Source organism: Morus notabilis, unplaced genomic scaffold (genome assembly GCF_000414095.1).
Source record: "Morus notabilis unplaced genomic scaffold, ASM41409v2 Scaffold413, whole genome shotgun sequence".
Taxonomy (NCBI): Eukaryota; Viridiplantae; Streptophyta; class Magnoliopsida; order Rosales; family Moraceae; genus Morus; species Morus notabilis.
The window spans coordinates 95,795-113,729 of record NW_010363912.1 but is presented as its reverse complement, the minus strand read 5'-3'; the positions used below and the strand labels follow the sequence as shown (position 1 = coordinate 113,729).

Below are 17,935 nucleotides of genomic sequence, written 5' to 3'. Positions count from 1 at the left end.
TCCGGATAACGAAACTGATTTCCTTTCCAAAATTCAAGAACATCCAACTCAACACTCCCTTGTACTCTTGGCTCATCCAAATAAACTTCTAACTCTGATTTCTGCATGACAGATTGCTCTTGGCTTTCAAAGTTGTTGAACTCCTATAACCACAAAGATATAAAACAAGATGAAAAAGACAAATAAAGAACAATTAGTATTCATCAATGAATGTTAAATTAACAAAATCAACATATAAATATTCATAAACATAGTTACCTTCAATACTTTGGTTTGCATCTGTAAAAACTTTTGTGTTGGGTTTTTAGCAATAGGAGTAGGAAGTGAAGTCACAACATTTATTGTAGAAACCTTGCCCTTAGAGTATTCAGTAAATAACAACTCCAAATTTCTCTTAACTTCTAAAAATTGAGGCGACCCTTTCATTCCATAAACATTGTCATAAGCATAATCTACAAAATTCAACTTGTAACGAGGATCAAGCACTATCGCAATTGCCAATATCAAACTGAAATCTTTCCAATACTTCTCAAACTTGGTAAGCATTGCTTTTGCCATAGCAGACAAATATGCATCTTCACTTGTCTCAGATTTCTTCAATGACAAATAACTTGTGTACACAGTTGGAAAGTACAAGTTTGCAGTGGGGTATTTAGCTCCCGAAAAACACAAGTGATATTATAAAAGGGTTCCAAAAATTCACAAATTTTCTCGGCCTTTTCCCATTCATATGGATTAGGACAGTCCTTGTAATTAGAATCACTCAATTCTAAATGACAAAATGCTCGTCGATAATACAAGACACTATCAAGCATGAGGAATGTTGAGTTCCATCTTGTAGGTACATCTTGCCTCAAACCTCTCTTAGAATCAAGACCCACAAGATTTACACACTCTAAAAACTTCTTCTTTCTAATTTGGGACCCTCTTACATATTTCACACTCTCACGAATCTTTTTAACCACTGAATCAATATCTTTCAACCCCTCTTGCACTACAAGGTTCAAAACATGTGCACAACAACGAATATGAAAAAAAGAACCATCAGAAATAAGTGCATTGTTTTCAATCAACTGATTCTTCAACAGATCAACGGACACATCATTAGCAGAGGCATTGTCCAAAGTAAGAGTGAAAACCTTGTATTCAATTCCCCACTCACACAATAATGTATAAAGCTTTTTAGACAATGCAATACCAGTATGTGGTGATGGCATGAAGCAAAAATTCAAAATCCTCTTTTGCAATACCCAATCTTTATCAATAAAATGGGCAGTTAATGACAAATATCCATCTGTAACTATGGAAGTCCACAAATCAAATGTCAAACAAATTCTACCAGGGCTCAACTCCAACATAGACTTTATTCTTGCTTTTTCCCGAGAATACATTTTTTGGACATCTGCCTTTAAAGTATTTCTAGTTACCAAAGTTATCTCAGGATGCAAATATTGGTAAGTCGCCCTAATAGCTTCATATTCAACAAAGGAGAATGGAAGGTCGTGCAAAATGATTGTTGTTGTTATCAATTCACAAAAGTGTTCAGCATCAAACCTTTTTGCACTCAACGCTAAAGACCCTTTGTCTTGTGACATCAATAGTTGGCCCACGTCACGCGTGTCTCTACGTACACATGATTGCATGTAACGTCGCATGATTCCAGTCCCATTCTTGCTATTAGCCATATACACCACACCACACTCCTTGCATTTGGCTTTTAGCTCCTGATCTGCACCCATTGGAAGCCTTTCAAACTGGTTCCAGACAACAGAAGTATGCTTCCTTTTACATTTAGAACTGGTGGTCGGATTCTTGGAATTAGCTTCAGGCTCAACATCCGCCTCCAATGCAATAGGTGCATCACCAGTAGCAGCAGTGGATGTGGTAAAGCTGTTTGACTCTACGTTTACTCCAACACCATCTTGCAAATCATCCATCTACAAATCATATCAAATGCACATGAGAAAAGAAAAAAGTTTGAAGTAAAAGGGAAAAAAAACAAACAGAAAGAAAGAAAAAGTTCTTGTTGTTCACTTCTCCTCAGCAAATAAGTTTGTTTTCCCCTTTCATTTATGGAAACCATTTTATGGAAACATGTCCAAAGAGACAAAGTCATATAGATTCATCATCCTTCATGTGTCAATTACTTTAAAAAGAAAAGAAGAAAGACAACCACAAGTAAATTAGGTTTAGGCTTTAAAAAAGCTAACCTGTTCTTATTTTTTTTTCCCTCTCTCATCAACTACATATATCACAAACGGGCCCTGAGTTCTTGCTACTTGACTCTAGCTTTGCATATTGTTTGGAGTTTCAACTTATATGTTTGCACTCCCTACTATTTAATTTGATGGTAAAACTCCACCAGTGCTAGATATTCAAGGCCTTTTGACTTTTAGAATTAACTATTGAGGCTCTTTAAAGTGTTGGAGTTAATGAGAACATCCATATCTATATATAATGATCACTAGTACAAAACCAATCCAGAAAATCCTCAAACACTCACATATATGAAGTGGACCTACATCATTAGTTATAAAAATAGGTGCTTTATCTGTATTCTAATCGGGTTGGAAAAAAAGAACCTTTTAAACCTTTTAGAAAGATATTTATATTATATAAGACCACCAAAATGCGAAAAAAGAAAGGATGGAACCTATTCATCATAAAATGCTCCAAATTATTACGAACTTTAATATTTGAACCTTTTAAGATATGAATTGGACTACTTCAAATATGCTGAAAAATAGTTACTTATGTAATATTTGTCAAAGAGAACCATTACTTTCAGTATCTTCAAAGGACAAAGTAAAGGCAACATAAACACCACACAAAAGAAAGTTTTATAAACCTATTAATTTGAAAATAATAGTGAATATAACAAGATATTTGGCCTCCATAAAGCAAAAGAAAAATGATGAATATATAGACTACCTAAAGTGACCAAAACAAACTCTTTAAGAGCATAAAATGTTTATTACACTATACACAACTTAGAAAGAAACGAATATTATTTAAGCATCTTCGAAAATGAATTTATATTATGTTGTTTGCAGTCAAACTATTCTTTATCATATCAATTAGTCAAATTATTTGCAACACCATGTGTAATGTGTCTCACACCTATGCAGGCAATTCATGTGGGGTTTGAATCTTTGATGCACACCAACCAAATCAAGATTTTAAGAAATTCCGTGGGTTTCAATCTTTCAAATAAGTTCGTTTTCTCCTTTCATTTATGGACTAACAATAAATACCAAATTACTACTCATAAATTTCCACCATATATCAATGAAGCTTTCCCCTTTCTCCTCATCTTTTCTTCAAAGTTTTGGTTGGATTCTCCGGAATAACAAAAAAGTCAAACATGAAACGACTGAATGAAAGTGGAGAACATACCGGGAGAAATGTAGAGTTTGCGTCCGGTGTTGGAGACTCTGAGAACAAATCGACCAAACCAGCCAAGTCTAACTACAAAGTTAAGAACAACTTTCAAAACAAAATCGAAAGTGAAAACCAGCCAAGTCTAACTACAGTCGAAGAATCAAAACAAAAAAAAAAGAGAAAATGAAAACTCCTGAGGGCTTTATCAGTCAATGAAAAAATCGAAAGAAAAATGAAAAAGTCCTAAATGCGAAGAACAAGGAGGAGTACCACGTACATGGAGATGGAGATGGAGATGGAGATGGAATCCAAATGGTCGTTTGTCCCCCAAAATCAATCTCAATGGTGAAAGGCTGAACCTGAAACGGCGCGGGTGAGGAGTGAGGACTGAGGCGGTGGCCGGTGAGGACTGAGGACTGAGGCAGGTGAGGCGGGTGAGAGTTGAGAGACCGTGAGGCGTGAGATGATGAGATAGAGAACAGAGGCAGGGTCAAGGACGGCTGCACGGCGAGAGGAGAGGAGTTACACACTTAGAGTTAGACAGACTTAGGGTTTTGTCTTACAAAAAAATATATATTTGGGCATATTAAACGGGCCGGTCCAGGTCGTGCCGTGTCGGCCCGATAATGACACGTTTAATTAAACGGGTTAAACGGGCTGGCACGAATTCAGCCCGTTTATTTTCGTGTTATTCGTGCCAGCCCGTTAACGACCCAATTAATAATCGTGCGGTCCAAACCCATTTATCTCGTGTCATTTTCGTGTCGTTTCATCGTGTCGTGTCTGAAATTGCCAGCCCTATGTTTTGGTTTGATGGAACACTTGCTTTTCGCATTTGGAAAACTATAAGAGTAGTGTTAGAGACTCCAACTCATATCTTAATTTTTATGTACTAATTAATGTGACATATGAGTTATATTTTTATTGGTAATTGTAATTTTTTATCATTAATTGACAGTGACAATATTTTAAACATCTACTAATATAAAAATGATAATTTTTATGCCACATTAGTTGGTATATAAAAATTAAGATTTGAATTGGTGTCCCTAACAATATTCAATTTACAAATAGAATCTAATGCATAATAGTTAGAATCTAATAGATAATAGTTGGTACTTAATCACCCTACTTCCTGGAAATTAAAAATCCATGAAAAACTACATAAATAATCCCTGTTTTTAATTAAATGTTAATTTGGACCTCGTGCAATGTGGGCGTTTGAAGAATACAACATGGAAGGCCACAAACGAGAAACAATGGTCCAAATACACTTTCATTGGGCCCCTCAGCTAAATAAGCTGGGCATATAAATTAGACCCAATGCTACTTTGTTTTTCGGCTGAAATCTCGTCATTCACCGTACAAATTTTCTATTGATTTTTTTTTTTCTTCTCTCTCTTTTTGGCTAAGAATTTCTATAGGTTGTTTAAACAACACCATTTTCATACGATAAAAAGCCGATTTTGCCTTTGGCTTACGCTGCGAGAGAGGAGGAAAATTTTGTTTGAGGGTAGAAGAGGTACATTTGAATACTCTAAAGTGGTATTACTGGCGGTGTTCATGGGCGGACGCTAGTGTTAGAGCCCAAACAAGCTAAGGAATCAACCAGTTTATCCTTAGACCGTCCCTTACGGTGGTAAATTGTAACGACCGGAGGCAAATTCTTTTCTTTTTTTTAGACAAAAAAAATAAAAAAAAAAAAAAAAAAAAAAAAAAAACCCTTTTTTTATATGAGATAAGAGTGATTCAAACTCATCACCTTATCACCTTATCACCTTATACTAGGTGCGGTATTATTTTTAGACTATGTCCAGGGACGGAGGCAACCAATACCTGACCCCTCAACTTTTTTTTTCTTTTGGTTTTTATCCTACATATATATCTATATTCCCCCCTTTCCCCAATAAAAATAAAAATCTAATCCTAAAACTTTCAAAAATTTAAAAAATACTACTCTCTAAAGGAATACCTTTAGGAATAATACTACTAATCTTAATTTTAAAATTGTTTTGTGACTAAGAATAAGCAATACACATCTATTAGTTTATCTACTTAGAACATTAGTATTAACTCGTTGTTATAGTTACTAGAGGGGTTTTTTTTTTTTTTTTGGTTATGAGATTTACTTGTGTACATAGGGAATATTATCTTCAATAACCCTTGATAATGTGGTTATTATGCAATATCAATATCTAACAACCTAACGTAGTTAAAATTAATCTCTCCTCACAAAAATTCCTAACTTCGTCACTAATTATATCTATAATCACGAGACAAAGTCTTTCAGTCTTTCAGAATTAACTATGACATAAAGTATACTCTAAAAAGAAAAAACACTACGACACATGGTATTAATTTTTTTATAAAAAAAAAAGAAAAAAAAAACAAACAACGACATCAGGTGGTCACCGCCAATGTTTCTTCAAAGAAAATGCAAGAATAGACTTTTGTAAAGTAAATAAAACTTGAAATTTGATTGGTAAAAAAAAATAAATAAAACTTGAAATTTTGTTTCATTCTGCCGTGTTTTTGCCTTAGGTTTGTGTCAGTGACGAATTATCGAGTAATATGTTATTGGTGTACTAAATATACTTCAATTTATAACATGAATTTTATAAGATTTTAAAGATCATGGAGGTGTAACTTGTATGCATCACATCTAGATGACACAACTTTTTTCTTTTTTTTTTATAAAAATAAAAACACGCAAATTGGACCGTTACTTCTTATAATTGGTCAGCACACTCCAAAAATAATATAAAAGCTTTTATAAATAGTCATTACCGTGCCATTTATCTAGCTGTCTATTGCTGATTTATTGATAAATTAATAGGTCTTTGTAAGTTATTTAGCTTTGCATATCACTCACGGTTACCACAACAAGAACAAGAAATTATTATTATTATTATTATTATTATTATTTTGTGGGCAAGAGATTTGAATTAGACACCGTAAAGTAAAGTCTGAATGTTGATTCCCCCAACAATCAAGCTGCACTTCTTTCTAACAAGTGGCTGAGAGTCAGCAAGTAACCTTGGCCTCTTGCAGGAGGTTTGCTGCCCTCCCGGCTGCGGTATGGCACCTGAACTCGAAGCTACGATCAGATCCGATTGGATTTAATCCGTTCAGATTCTACAAATTCACCTAAATTTATCGTTAAGTTATAGCTGCAACCATAAATTTTAAGTTAATATAGTTATGAACTACATAACCAAGCAACGTTAAACATGATGAGTCGTTTTCAATTAGAAAGCACTAATTAAACTATTTTTCTTCCTCTTCTCGATTTCCTATTTTTTTTTTTTTTTTTTTTTTTTTTTTTTTTTTTTTTTTTTGTGGTTGGGGTTTATTAGGTTAGTGCCTATTGTGAACGATCTAAATGCTCGTATATTTTCATTTACTTATAATTTCTTTTTTTCTTTTGAATCAGGAAATGAGTTTTATGTGGGCAATTTTAAACGTTTTCACTTGATGATGGATATTGGATAACATAATAAATACCCATTAATTTCAACAATTTTAAGTTTCTAGCTACAAAATAAATAAATAAATAAAACCCTTTAAGCAAAGCAACTGTGAGAGATCCCACAAAGCATGCGTATATATGAGAAATTGTAATAATCTACAAGAATGGAGTAGGCATCAGGTCGTTATCTCTTGAGAGAAAAAAAAAATACAAATCAAATTCTTAACAACTTTAATTAAAAAAAAAATCAATTTCATTCAACACATACTTGTAGCCACTACTATACCAAACCACTCTGCACTAGCAACTCTAGAGCCTAAAGCGATATATTATTAATATACTTAAATTATTATATCTATATATATAGATAGAGTTACATACGTAATATAAAAATATTCCATAATCAACACTAATTTCATATTTAGCTAATTCTCAATTGGGAGGACGGTGCTGGGTAGTGTTATTTTTCTCCACTTCTATAATGAGCACTGATTTCATATTTGGTTTGCACAACATTTGGATAAAGATTGATGTATGTTTTTTCTTAGTCTAATTCAGATGTCAAATTGAAAGGAAAATGTTAGAAAATTAGAGAAAAATTAAGGCATTGTTTGAAGTTGGTTTTGTTTTTGTTTTTCACGTTTTTTAAGAAAGAAAAAATGAAAACGAGAGAGAAATAGTCACATTTAATTTTTTTATTATAGTAAAAAATTTTCACATAAAATTACATCTCAACTCAAATTAAAAACTCGATCAACGAATTAAACGTGCCCTAAGTATCTTATTATTAATACATGTCATTCCATATTTTGTTTTTTTGTTTTATTTTTATTTTTCTTTTTTCTTTTCTTGCGGCCCAACTCCACTGGTGATGTCGTCATTGCATTTCCATTAATACCCTTTTCTTTCCGTTCGTTTCTTTGACTGTATTTTTACTTCACTGTGCACTCTTATTATTTTATATATATGTTTTATTTGCAAGGTCATATTAACTAATTAAGTTAAGCAGCAATTAACAGCCCCTCTCTCTCTCTCTCCATAATTAATGTCATCAAATATGTTGACTAATAACAAATAAGAGAGGAAAAGAGTATTGATCAGGGCGACAGTTTAAGAACTGTTATGTGGGAAAATGTGGCGGACGCGTGGGCAAAGTATACCGCGACACGTGGCCTTGATTAATCCCCATCAAGCAAGGAACCCTCGACGCTTGTAGACTCCTCATACCCCGCTGCGAAGGCCCAAGGACGAAGTCCAAGCTAGGGCGACGATCCTTTGTGGCATCGACCAATTGCGCCGTCGACGCTAAGGGATGAAGATCTCTCGACCGCAGAAAGGGCTATCGAAGAAGGCGGTCGGACTAAGAAGTGCTAACGACGAGAGGGACGTTCTTTAGAGGACGTAACGGGTTACGTTCTGAAGTGGAGGTGGTCTGCAAGCATTAATTGCGAGCTGTCAGACCGCTCCCACAGGGGACAGGAAAGTATTACAGGGAAGCACAAAGCCGTAATAGAAGACTAATTAGCTGAGTGAACAGTGCAAATTAGTGGGATACGTCTGGGCCTACTGAGCGAGAGCACTTGAGTGCTTCTAGCTGTGAAGGAAACCCCCTGGGTGAAGAAAGCCCAATATAAAAGGAGGAAGACCCCCAGCAAGGAGGGGGTTGAAAAAACTCTAGCTAAGAACAAAAGTTGTAAATTTTAACTTATCCCAAACAAAGAAATACAAGATTACAGTGGATGTAGCTCTGAAATTTATAGAGTGAACCACTATAAATTTCCTGGTGTCATTTACATATTCGATTCTTAGTAAATACACACACATACGGCCGGTAACCCGAGGGAAAACCGAGAGGTAATCCGGTCGGTTTTTTGTTGGCGAAATTTGACCGTCAACAATTGGCGACTCTACTGGGGAGTGAAAGCGTTCGACCCCCAACAACATAGTTACAAACCGCCGTCCATCCAGGGAGTATCGGGATGGAAGAAGATCTACGCCCGGTCGGACATGAAGTCCCACCTCCAGAAGCACCACGGCCGGACCCGATGTAGATGCAGGCCCAACTAACCACTCTAACCGAGTTGGTGCGTGGGCTAATGACCGTGGTGGAGTGCTTAGATGGAAAGAACTCCATGCCGCCATTAGAGGACGCCCCGAGGCCGCAGAGACCTGCGGCGACTAGAGATCCGAACCACGGTGACCATCCACATATCCAAGAAGGAACCGAAGATAGTGAGAATCACCGGGGCCCTCCTAGACCTCGGCCTTCCCAATCCCCCGGCAGCCGTTTGGAGGCCGCCGGACTCCGAGCTCCCGAAGACCGGGTACCGAGAGGTCCAAGAAACCCCGAGGGGCTATCCCAGAATCCAGGTGGAAACCCGCCAGGAGACTCAGGCTCAATGCAGGCAGGCGGCCAGGCCCGAGGCGGACCCAACGTTCAGAGGGCGAAAGCGTCAAGAGTAGCCGGCTCGGCCATGTCGATAGAAGAAGCACGCGCCATCATGGAACGTATGGCCAGCCTGGAGCAAAACCTGACAGGGGACGTGGCGGGCCTAAAAAAGAATATAGTTCGTGTGGCTGAGGTCGTAAACGTCGATATCACGCCCAGTCGCACACATGACCATCCGTTTACCGAAGAAATAATGGCCCCCCTTCTCCTCGATAAATATAGGTCGCCGTCGATCCCGCCATATGATGGGCAAGGAGATCCCGACGACCATCTGGAGATGTACACTGGGCACATGCTCTTCCACGGTTACGCCGAGGAGATCATGTGCCGGGCCATTCGAAACCATTTGACGGATTCTGCCCGGAGGTGGTTCCGAACGCTGAGGCCAAACTCTATCTCGAGCTGGGACGAGTTGAAGGAAGTGTTTTCCTTCCAATTCATAGGGGTCAAAAAGTATGTCCCCCTAAAGCAGAATCTGATGACGATATACCAAAAGCCAAACGAGTCACTGAGGGAATGGCTCGCAAGGTATGGGGAAGCTGTCGCCGCCACGATGGACATAACAGATAGAGAAGCCTTGATGGGGGCCTTATCTAGCATGAAGAAAATTACCCCGTTCAAAAGAGAGCTAAACCAAAAACCTCCGACCAGCTACAGGGAATTTTTGGCGTGAGCACAGGGGTACATCAACGCTGAAGAGGCAGACGCGAACGACCCCGAGCACCGGACCAACAAGAATAAAGGAACCGAACAAGGGTCAGCGCCTGCGAAGCAGGATGGGAAGAAGCGTCGAGGCAGAAGAAACGGGGACAAGCAACCCGCCGCAACGACGAACGCTCTGAAAGCCAAAAAGCCGAGACAAGAGGATACTCGAAGGCCTCGACTATTCCAAAAGTACGATTCTTACCATGAGTTAACGGTAGGAGTCGAGGAGGTCTTCAACCAGGTCAGCCGCGGGAACTTGCTGCGCCGACCGGAAGCAATGAAGTCAGATCCCAGCCGAAGGAATCAGAAGAAATTCTGTAGGTTCCACGGCGATGTCGGCCACCACACCAACGATTGTGCCGACCTCAAGGATGAAATCGAAAGATTGATCCGCGAGGGAAGGTTACAAGAATTCAGGGCTAAGCGAAGGCCCCGCAATGACGGCCATGGTGGGCAGAATGACAGTTGACGTCGAGAGCAGAACCAGCGCCCAGAGGATCGCGAACCCGTCGGCATCATAAGGACTGTCCTCGGCGGTCCCTATATAGGAGGAGACTCAAGGAGGTCTCAGAAGGACTACGCCCACGAGGCCAGGGGGTTTATCAGGAGCGATTCTGGAGCGTCTCCGCCACAAAAACCCCAAGGTACAGCCACACCGATATGGCTTTTAACGAGGATGACGCTAGTGGGGTTCATTTCCCCCATAACGATGCCTTGGTGGTGGAAGCCATGATAGGAAACCACACCGTGTGCAGAATTCTGGTGGACAATGGGAGCTCGGTGGACCTCCTATACTCCGATTGCTTGGAGAAAATGGGAATCCAAAAGGAACAACTGGAAAAAACCTCCCGACCGCTATATGGTTTCACTGGGGACTTTGTTATCCCACAAGGGACTATTCGGCTACCCATAACCGCCGGAGAAAAACCTCGGCAGGCAACTACAATGGCCAACTTCATGGTCAGAAAAGGAGGCTCCCAGTATAACGCGGTGGTCGGGAGACCAACCCTCCAGGCATTGAGGGTAATAACCTCCGTCTACCACCAAAAAGTCAAGTTCCCCACCCCAAATGGCATGGGAGAAATGAAGAGCAACCAGTATGAAGCCAGGGTTACGTACTCTGACGCCCTGTGCGGATACGACCAGCTAGGAAGACAGGAGGCAAGGATGGTTCATCAGGGCCTCGTCGAAGACATTGACCCTAGGATCCAAGAGGACGTCACATGGTCTCAACCCGTCGAGCAGTTGGAGGAAATCCAAGTTGATGAAGCCGAGCCCACCAAGGTACTAAAAGTGGGCTCAGGCTTAGCTCCGTCACTTAAAGGTGAGATCGAAAATTTCCTCAGGCAGAACCTAGATGTCTTCGCCTGGAATCATTCTGACATGAAAGGGATCGACGCCGAGGTAATATGTCATTCCCTAAACGTCGACCCCTCGTATCCACCCAAGCACCAGAAACGTTGGCCGATGAACCCCGAGAGATATAAAGCGCTGAAAGAAGAGGTCGACAAGTTGGTCAAAAATGGGTTCATCCAGGAGGCCCATTACCCGCATTGGGTATCAAACCCCGTTCTAGTGATCAAACCTAATGGAAATTGGAGGACATGCGTTGACTTCAGCGACCTCAACAAAGCCTGCCCAAAGAATGGCTTCCCACTCCCTCGGATAGACCAAATGGTCAACGCCACGGCGGGACACGAGATGCTAAGCTTCATGGATGCCTATTCCGGATATAACTAGATCCCTATGCATCCAACTCCCATGCATCCAGCTGACGAGGAGCACACATCCTTCATAACCGACAGGGGTTTCTACTGCTACAAGGTGATGCCCTTCGGCCTAAAAAATGCAGGGGCAACCTATCAGAGGCTTGTGAATAAAATGTTCGCTCAACAGCTCGGCAAAACAATGGAGGTCTATGTCGACGACATGCTTGTAAAAAGTTCTAGGGCCAGCCATCACGTCAATCATCTGGGGGAAATGTTTGGTGTATTAAGAGAATACCACATGAAGCTCAATCCCCAGAAATGTGCCTTTGGACTTGGGTCGGGGAAATTCCTCGGCTTTATGGTTAGCAACCGTGGGATTGAAGCTAACCCCGAGAAAATCAAGGCCCTATAGAACATGCGGTCCCCGACAAAGCCAAAGGAAGTACAAAGATTAACAGGATGTGTCGCCGCCCTAAATAGGTTCGTGTCAAAGGCGACCGACAAATGTGTCCCCTTCTTCAACGCTTTGAAAGGGAGCAAGCGCTTCGAGTGGACACCACAATGTGAAGAGGCCTTCCAAAGATTGAAGGACCATTTGGGCAAGCCCCCAATTTTGTCAAAACCAAACACCGACAAGGAGCTTAGTCTATACCTCTCCATGTCCCAACATGCCGTAAGCTCCGTATTAGTGAGAGAAGAAGAAAGGGTGCAATTGCCAATTTACTACGTGAGCAAAAGGCTCCTCGACGCCGAGACGAAATACAGCGAAATGGAGCGCCTAGCCCTCGCCCTAATGGTAGCTTTAAGGAAGCTTCGGCACTATTTCCAGTCTCACACAATACGAGTTCTTACCAACCACCCACTAAGGCAGGCTCTACAAAAGCCCGAAACTTCCGGTCGACTCCTCAAGTGGTCGGTAGAATTAAGCCAGTTCGACATAAAATATGTGCCAAGGGCTGCGATCAAGGGCCAAGCGCTCGCCAATTTCTTGGCTGAGTTCTCTCATAGGCCTACTCCCGCCGCACTTGAAGAAGTCGAGGTTGTAGAATGGAAGCTCTACGTGGATGAAGCGTCGAGTGAAAACGGGTCGGGAGCCGGCGTCCTGTTAATCAGCCCCGAAGGCCACAAAATTACCTCGGCGGTCTGATTTAAATTCAAGGCATCCAACAACGAGGCGGAATATGAAGCACTAATTGCCGGACTACGGTTAGCCAGCCACCTAAAGATTGAAAGACTCAGCGTCTTCAGCGATTCTCAATTGGTTGTCGCGCAAGTAAAGGAAGAATACCAAGTGCGCAGCGAGAAGATGAGAGCGTACTTAAGAAAGGTAAAAGAAGAACTCGTTAAGTTTAAAAATTACGATATACTCCAGATATCATGGACCGAAAATACAAGCGCCGATGCTCTGGCGAAGCTAGCATCTTCTTGAGAATCTGACACACTAGGGGTCGTCCCCATTGAGGAATTAGAGCGACCAACTATAGAAGAAAAGGTGGAGGCATTAATTGTCTGAGTAGGTGAAAGTTGGATGACCCCCCTCATCCAATACCTAATGGACGTACAATTTCCAAACGATAAGGACGAAGCCAGACGGGTCAGGTATAGAGCTGCTAGGTACTTATTGTATGACGGCTTGCTCTACCGACGAGGCTACTCAACCCCTCTACAGCGGTGCTTGGATGAAACCGAGGCACAGAAGGTCCTCCACGAAATCTATGAAGGGATCTGCGGTAACCACTCTGGGGGGCAGTCTTTGGCTCTAAAGGTTTTGCGGCAAGGATACTACTAGCCCACGCTAAAAAAGGATGCTTTTCAGTACACCTGACGTTGCGATAAATGCCAAAGGTATGCCACAATTCCTAGAGCGCCCCTAGAACATTTGACGTCCATTCTTAGTCCTTGGCCTTTCGCTAAATGGGGGGTTGACCTGATCGGGCCGTTACATCTTGCACCCGGAGGATTTAAGTTTGCGATCGTTGCAGTGGACTACTACACAAAGTGGGCAGAGGCAAAGGCCCTAACTGCAACCACGGAAGCGGCCTGCACCAAATTCATGTGGGATCACATCGTATGCAGGTTCGGGGTTCCCCACTCGATAGTATCCGACAACGGAAAGCAGTTTGATAACGCCTCAACGCGTAGGTTCTGCGATGACTTTGGCATCCGGAAAGATTTTTCGACGCCGATCCATCCACAATCCAATGGACAAGTCGAGGCGGTCAACAAGATATTAAAATATACCCTCAAGAAAAAACTCGACGATCTGAAAGGGAAATGGGCTGAGGAACTTCCCAAGGTCTTGTGGGCATACAGAACGACGAGCCGAACAACTACGGGTGAAACGCCAGAACCGTCATCCATAACGACGATGACAACGCGGAAGGCATGAACGGAGAACTCGACTTATTAGAAGAAAAAAGGCTCGACTCCCAACTACGTTTCGCCGCCTATCAGCAAAGAACGACGCGATACTACAACAAGAAAGTTCGACAGAGGAGGTTCGTCCCAGGGGACCTAGTACTAAAAAGGGTAACGTAAAGCACGAAACCCAAAAATACTGGTCCACTGGGCCCAACTTGGGAAGGGCCCTACAGCGTAAGAAAAATGCTACGTCCCGGCACCTATGTTTTGGAGAGCCTCGACAGTAAAACGATCCAACACCCGTGAAATGCAGAACAACTAAGACTGTACTACCAATAATGTATGAAATTCCCGCATATCTCAATTGTACATTCTTTACAAATTGAATAAATTGATATGTTTGCAGAAGGAAAAGAATTCACCCCTTAATAACATGTCTGCCCAAAAAATATATATCCACGGGTTAAATAAAAAGACTTAGTGAAATTCCAAGGAATTTCCTAAGACGACGACCCCAAGGGGCACAATCGACGTCAGATCCTCCAAGGAGGAACGACAAAGACTTAGCGAAATTCCAAGGAATTTCCTAAGACGACGACCCCAAGGGGTACGCTCGACGACAGATCTTCCCGAAAAGAAAGGCGAAGACCTAATGAAAAAGCAGCAATTGCGAATCAAGGTATAAATTAAAACTGTTGTCCTTTGAATATATGTATATATAAAGAGCATATAAAGTAAAAGATGTCCATATCAACAATAAAATTACAAAACAAAAGGAGGCAGGTAAAAATCCTTCAGGCCTCGCCGGCAGTCGCCGAGTCTTCGCCGTCACCAGGCGGGGAAACGTTGTCATCACCAACAGGGGGGGAAACGTTGTAATCACCAACAGGGGGAGGAGAGTTATAAAGGAAGCTCAAATCCCACTCAGGACGCTCTTTCTTGATCAAGTCGACAATTTGTTGACCCGCAGATTGAAAATCCCTGGTACGGATGTCAGTGAGTTCCTGAGAAGCCTTGAACTCCACAATAATCTCGGTATGCCTGGCGTCGAAATCAAATGCGGCTTCTGCTTCAGCTTCCCTCTTCCCCTCAGTTTTCCCCTCAACAAAACGTTTCTCTGCTTCCCCAACTGCTTCAGACAGCTTTTTGTCAGAAAGGTCTGCCCGCTCCTTGAGACTCGCGACTTCGTTTTTCAACTTCCGTAGTTCATCTTCCAGACTCGCCAGCTTGGCCAAGGCCAAGTCCCTCTTCTCAACAGCATCATCCAGTTTCTTTTTGGCATCAGAAACAAGGGACTAAAGCTTGGCCTCCAGGTCGTCTATCTCATTTTTACGCTCCTCGGCCTTGACAAGGTCGAGGAGGTTGAGAATAGAAAGAACCAGGCTCTGAAAAGTTGAAGGTCAGAAAAGCAGAAATATAAAACGGCGAGTTAAAAAAAAAAGGAGTCTTACATGAATCTGGAAGGAAATCTGTTTTCGCTTACGGTGGACCAAAGAAGAGTGGGCGGCAGCAACCCAATGTGGCTCAAGGAAGGACTCATAAAGAGCCTGAAAGATGAGGGAGAAGCGAGGGGGAAGTTTCAGCATCGCCCCAATCTCGGCATCAGATATGTCCGAGACTTGGAACTTGGGGTCCATAATTTTAGCCCCTGGAATAAGCACGCGCTCTCTCGGTGCTAGCGGAATGTTGACGTCAGGAATTAGGACCGTCGGCGTCCACGTTTCTGTCATCGGCGTTTTTTCCCTGCGACTCTTTTTTCGCACAAGTTCCGTCTTCGCCTCCGACCCCGAAGGACCCTTGGTCTTCCTGCTCTTTGGGACGCGGGAAGAAGAAGCTTTCTCTTTTCCCTTCGACGGGGGCGGATGGCTCGGCGGGGGCTGTTGGTCTGACGGCGGCTGCTGGCTTGTCCTCGACTGCTGGCTGCCGGGAAGTTGGATCTTCAAAGATGCCATCTCTGCAGGAAACGACGAGGTTAAGATACACACAGCATTGGGAGAACCCAAGTCACAATCAAGAAAGACGTCGAAAGCAAAGAATACCTTCGTCGCTTAGGTGAAAGTATTGACGGACGGCGTCTAAGTCAGCGGGGTCTGGGAGATCAAGGATTAGACCAGCGTCGCGAAGATTTTTCTGAGTCAGGAGCGTGTCGATATGGCGAACCTCTGACGGGAAAGAAAAAGCCTGTTCAATCCTAGCTAAGCTATTCTCAGATAACTTCGACCGGTCCTGACTAACTATAATACGAACGGAATGTCAGAAGAAGGACGGAAGAAATCAAAGTCAGATAACCGAAAGCCAAGAAACTTACCCATGTTACCAAACGCCACCTGCACCTGCCTTCGACGGGGCAGGCGGTCGTTGGGATGAAAGTTGAAGGGCCCCTGAATCATGAAGAACATGGGCTTCCACCCATGTGACGACGAGGGGGTGCCCAGTATAAGCTTCTCAAATCTGGGCTGGGACCTCCCGTGACCACTCAAAAAATACCACCCCTCACACTTGGCGACGTGGCATAACTTATACATAAATCAAAACTCGTCTACAGGGAGGTCCATGTCGAATCGCTGATGCCATAAAATCCAGGCACCAGCAAAGCAGTACCAGAAGTTTGGCGCCAGTTGGGCGGGGGAAATGTCATAAAAATGGCAGTACTCTTTTACAAAGGGATGCACTGGAAGGGTCATCCCCGCGGTAATGGCTCTAGTATAGACCGGAAGATATCTGGTCGGCAGCATACTGGTTCTAAAATGCACGTCCGGAAAAAGGTATTCAAACCACCTCCCGTCGATGCATCCTTCCTTCACAGCCCGGATGATGTCTTTGTTCCGGACCCTCAATGCCACAGCGTCGGCTGTGAAGGAAGGCCTATCCGGTTCACCACTGGTGGCAGCCAGAGGGGCGTCTACTGCCGAAGCGGCCACCCCGCTTACACTGCCCCCCGTGAAGGGGATTCGTTCTACAGCTTCATCCAAGACTCGCTCAAAACTATCGAATTCACTACCGAAGCTGTCAACTGGTGCGTATCTGGCTTCGTATCCAGCCTCGATGTCTTCTACGTCTCTCAGCACGGAATCGACGCTGGAAGATGATGAAGAGCAGGAGATCTCCACCATGGAGGGGGGGTCTGGGTGGACGACCGGAGAATCCTCTCGACTGGGGGAACTTTGGGCCATTGTTCTGGTGATTAAACAGACAAGAAGCTAAGTTAAAACCCTAACGTCAAGAGGATGAAAGGACGACTATTCTAAGCTACGACAACTCAAACGCCACGACTTGACGCCGACCATTCATACGAGAATGGTAACGGCGAGTGCTCATAGGATTCCAGGCCCAGAACCTAGAAGCCGGGAGCACACAGACAGCAAGGAGACGATATCCAAAGCAAAAACACGAAATGAAGTAAGCCTCCCTAGTTTCTACATCCCACACACTCTTTAGCTATATACACAGAGTTCAAACGAAAAGACAGAAGGAGCCTATGTATAAAAGCAGCAGACAGAGGGCGGAAAGGCTTACCAGAGAAGAAGGACTCTTGGGAAAGTCTAAAAGGAAGATTTTTTTAGAGCGGCTACGCGGTACGCCTCGAAAGGGCAGAAAGCACGGTCCGCAGTTTGGAGAGGAAGGAGTCCGTCGGAGAAGGCGGTAGTCCAACATATGTGAAAGAAAAACTTGAAGTTTTGAAAAAATGGCTCTCGAGTTCGTAGAGGGTATTTAAAGGGACGGGCATCCTCGACCCTGACCGTCAGATGAAAATCTTAAAGATCCGATGGCCAGGGAAACCTGCCCAGATCTGACGGTAATGAGATAGGGCGGGAAGCAGAGAGGTCGCGATCCAAAGGCCCATATTCGTTCTTTTGAAAT

General features: G+C 42.8%; 1 protein-coding gene across 1 annotated transcript; it reads left to right on the top strand.

Moving 5' to 3' along the window:
* The first annotated feature begins 10,664 nt into the window (after positions 1-10,664).
* Positions 10,665-11,744, top strand: LOC112092910. Its single transcript, XM_024170200.1, has one exon. It carries the CDS (start codon positions 10,665-10,667, stop codon positions 11,742-11,744), a length of 1,080 nt encoding a protein of 359 aa, XP_024025968.1.
* The last annotated feature ends 6,191 nt before the right edge of the window (positions 11,745-17,935 follow it).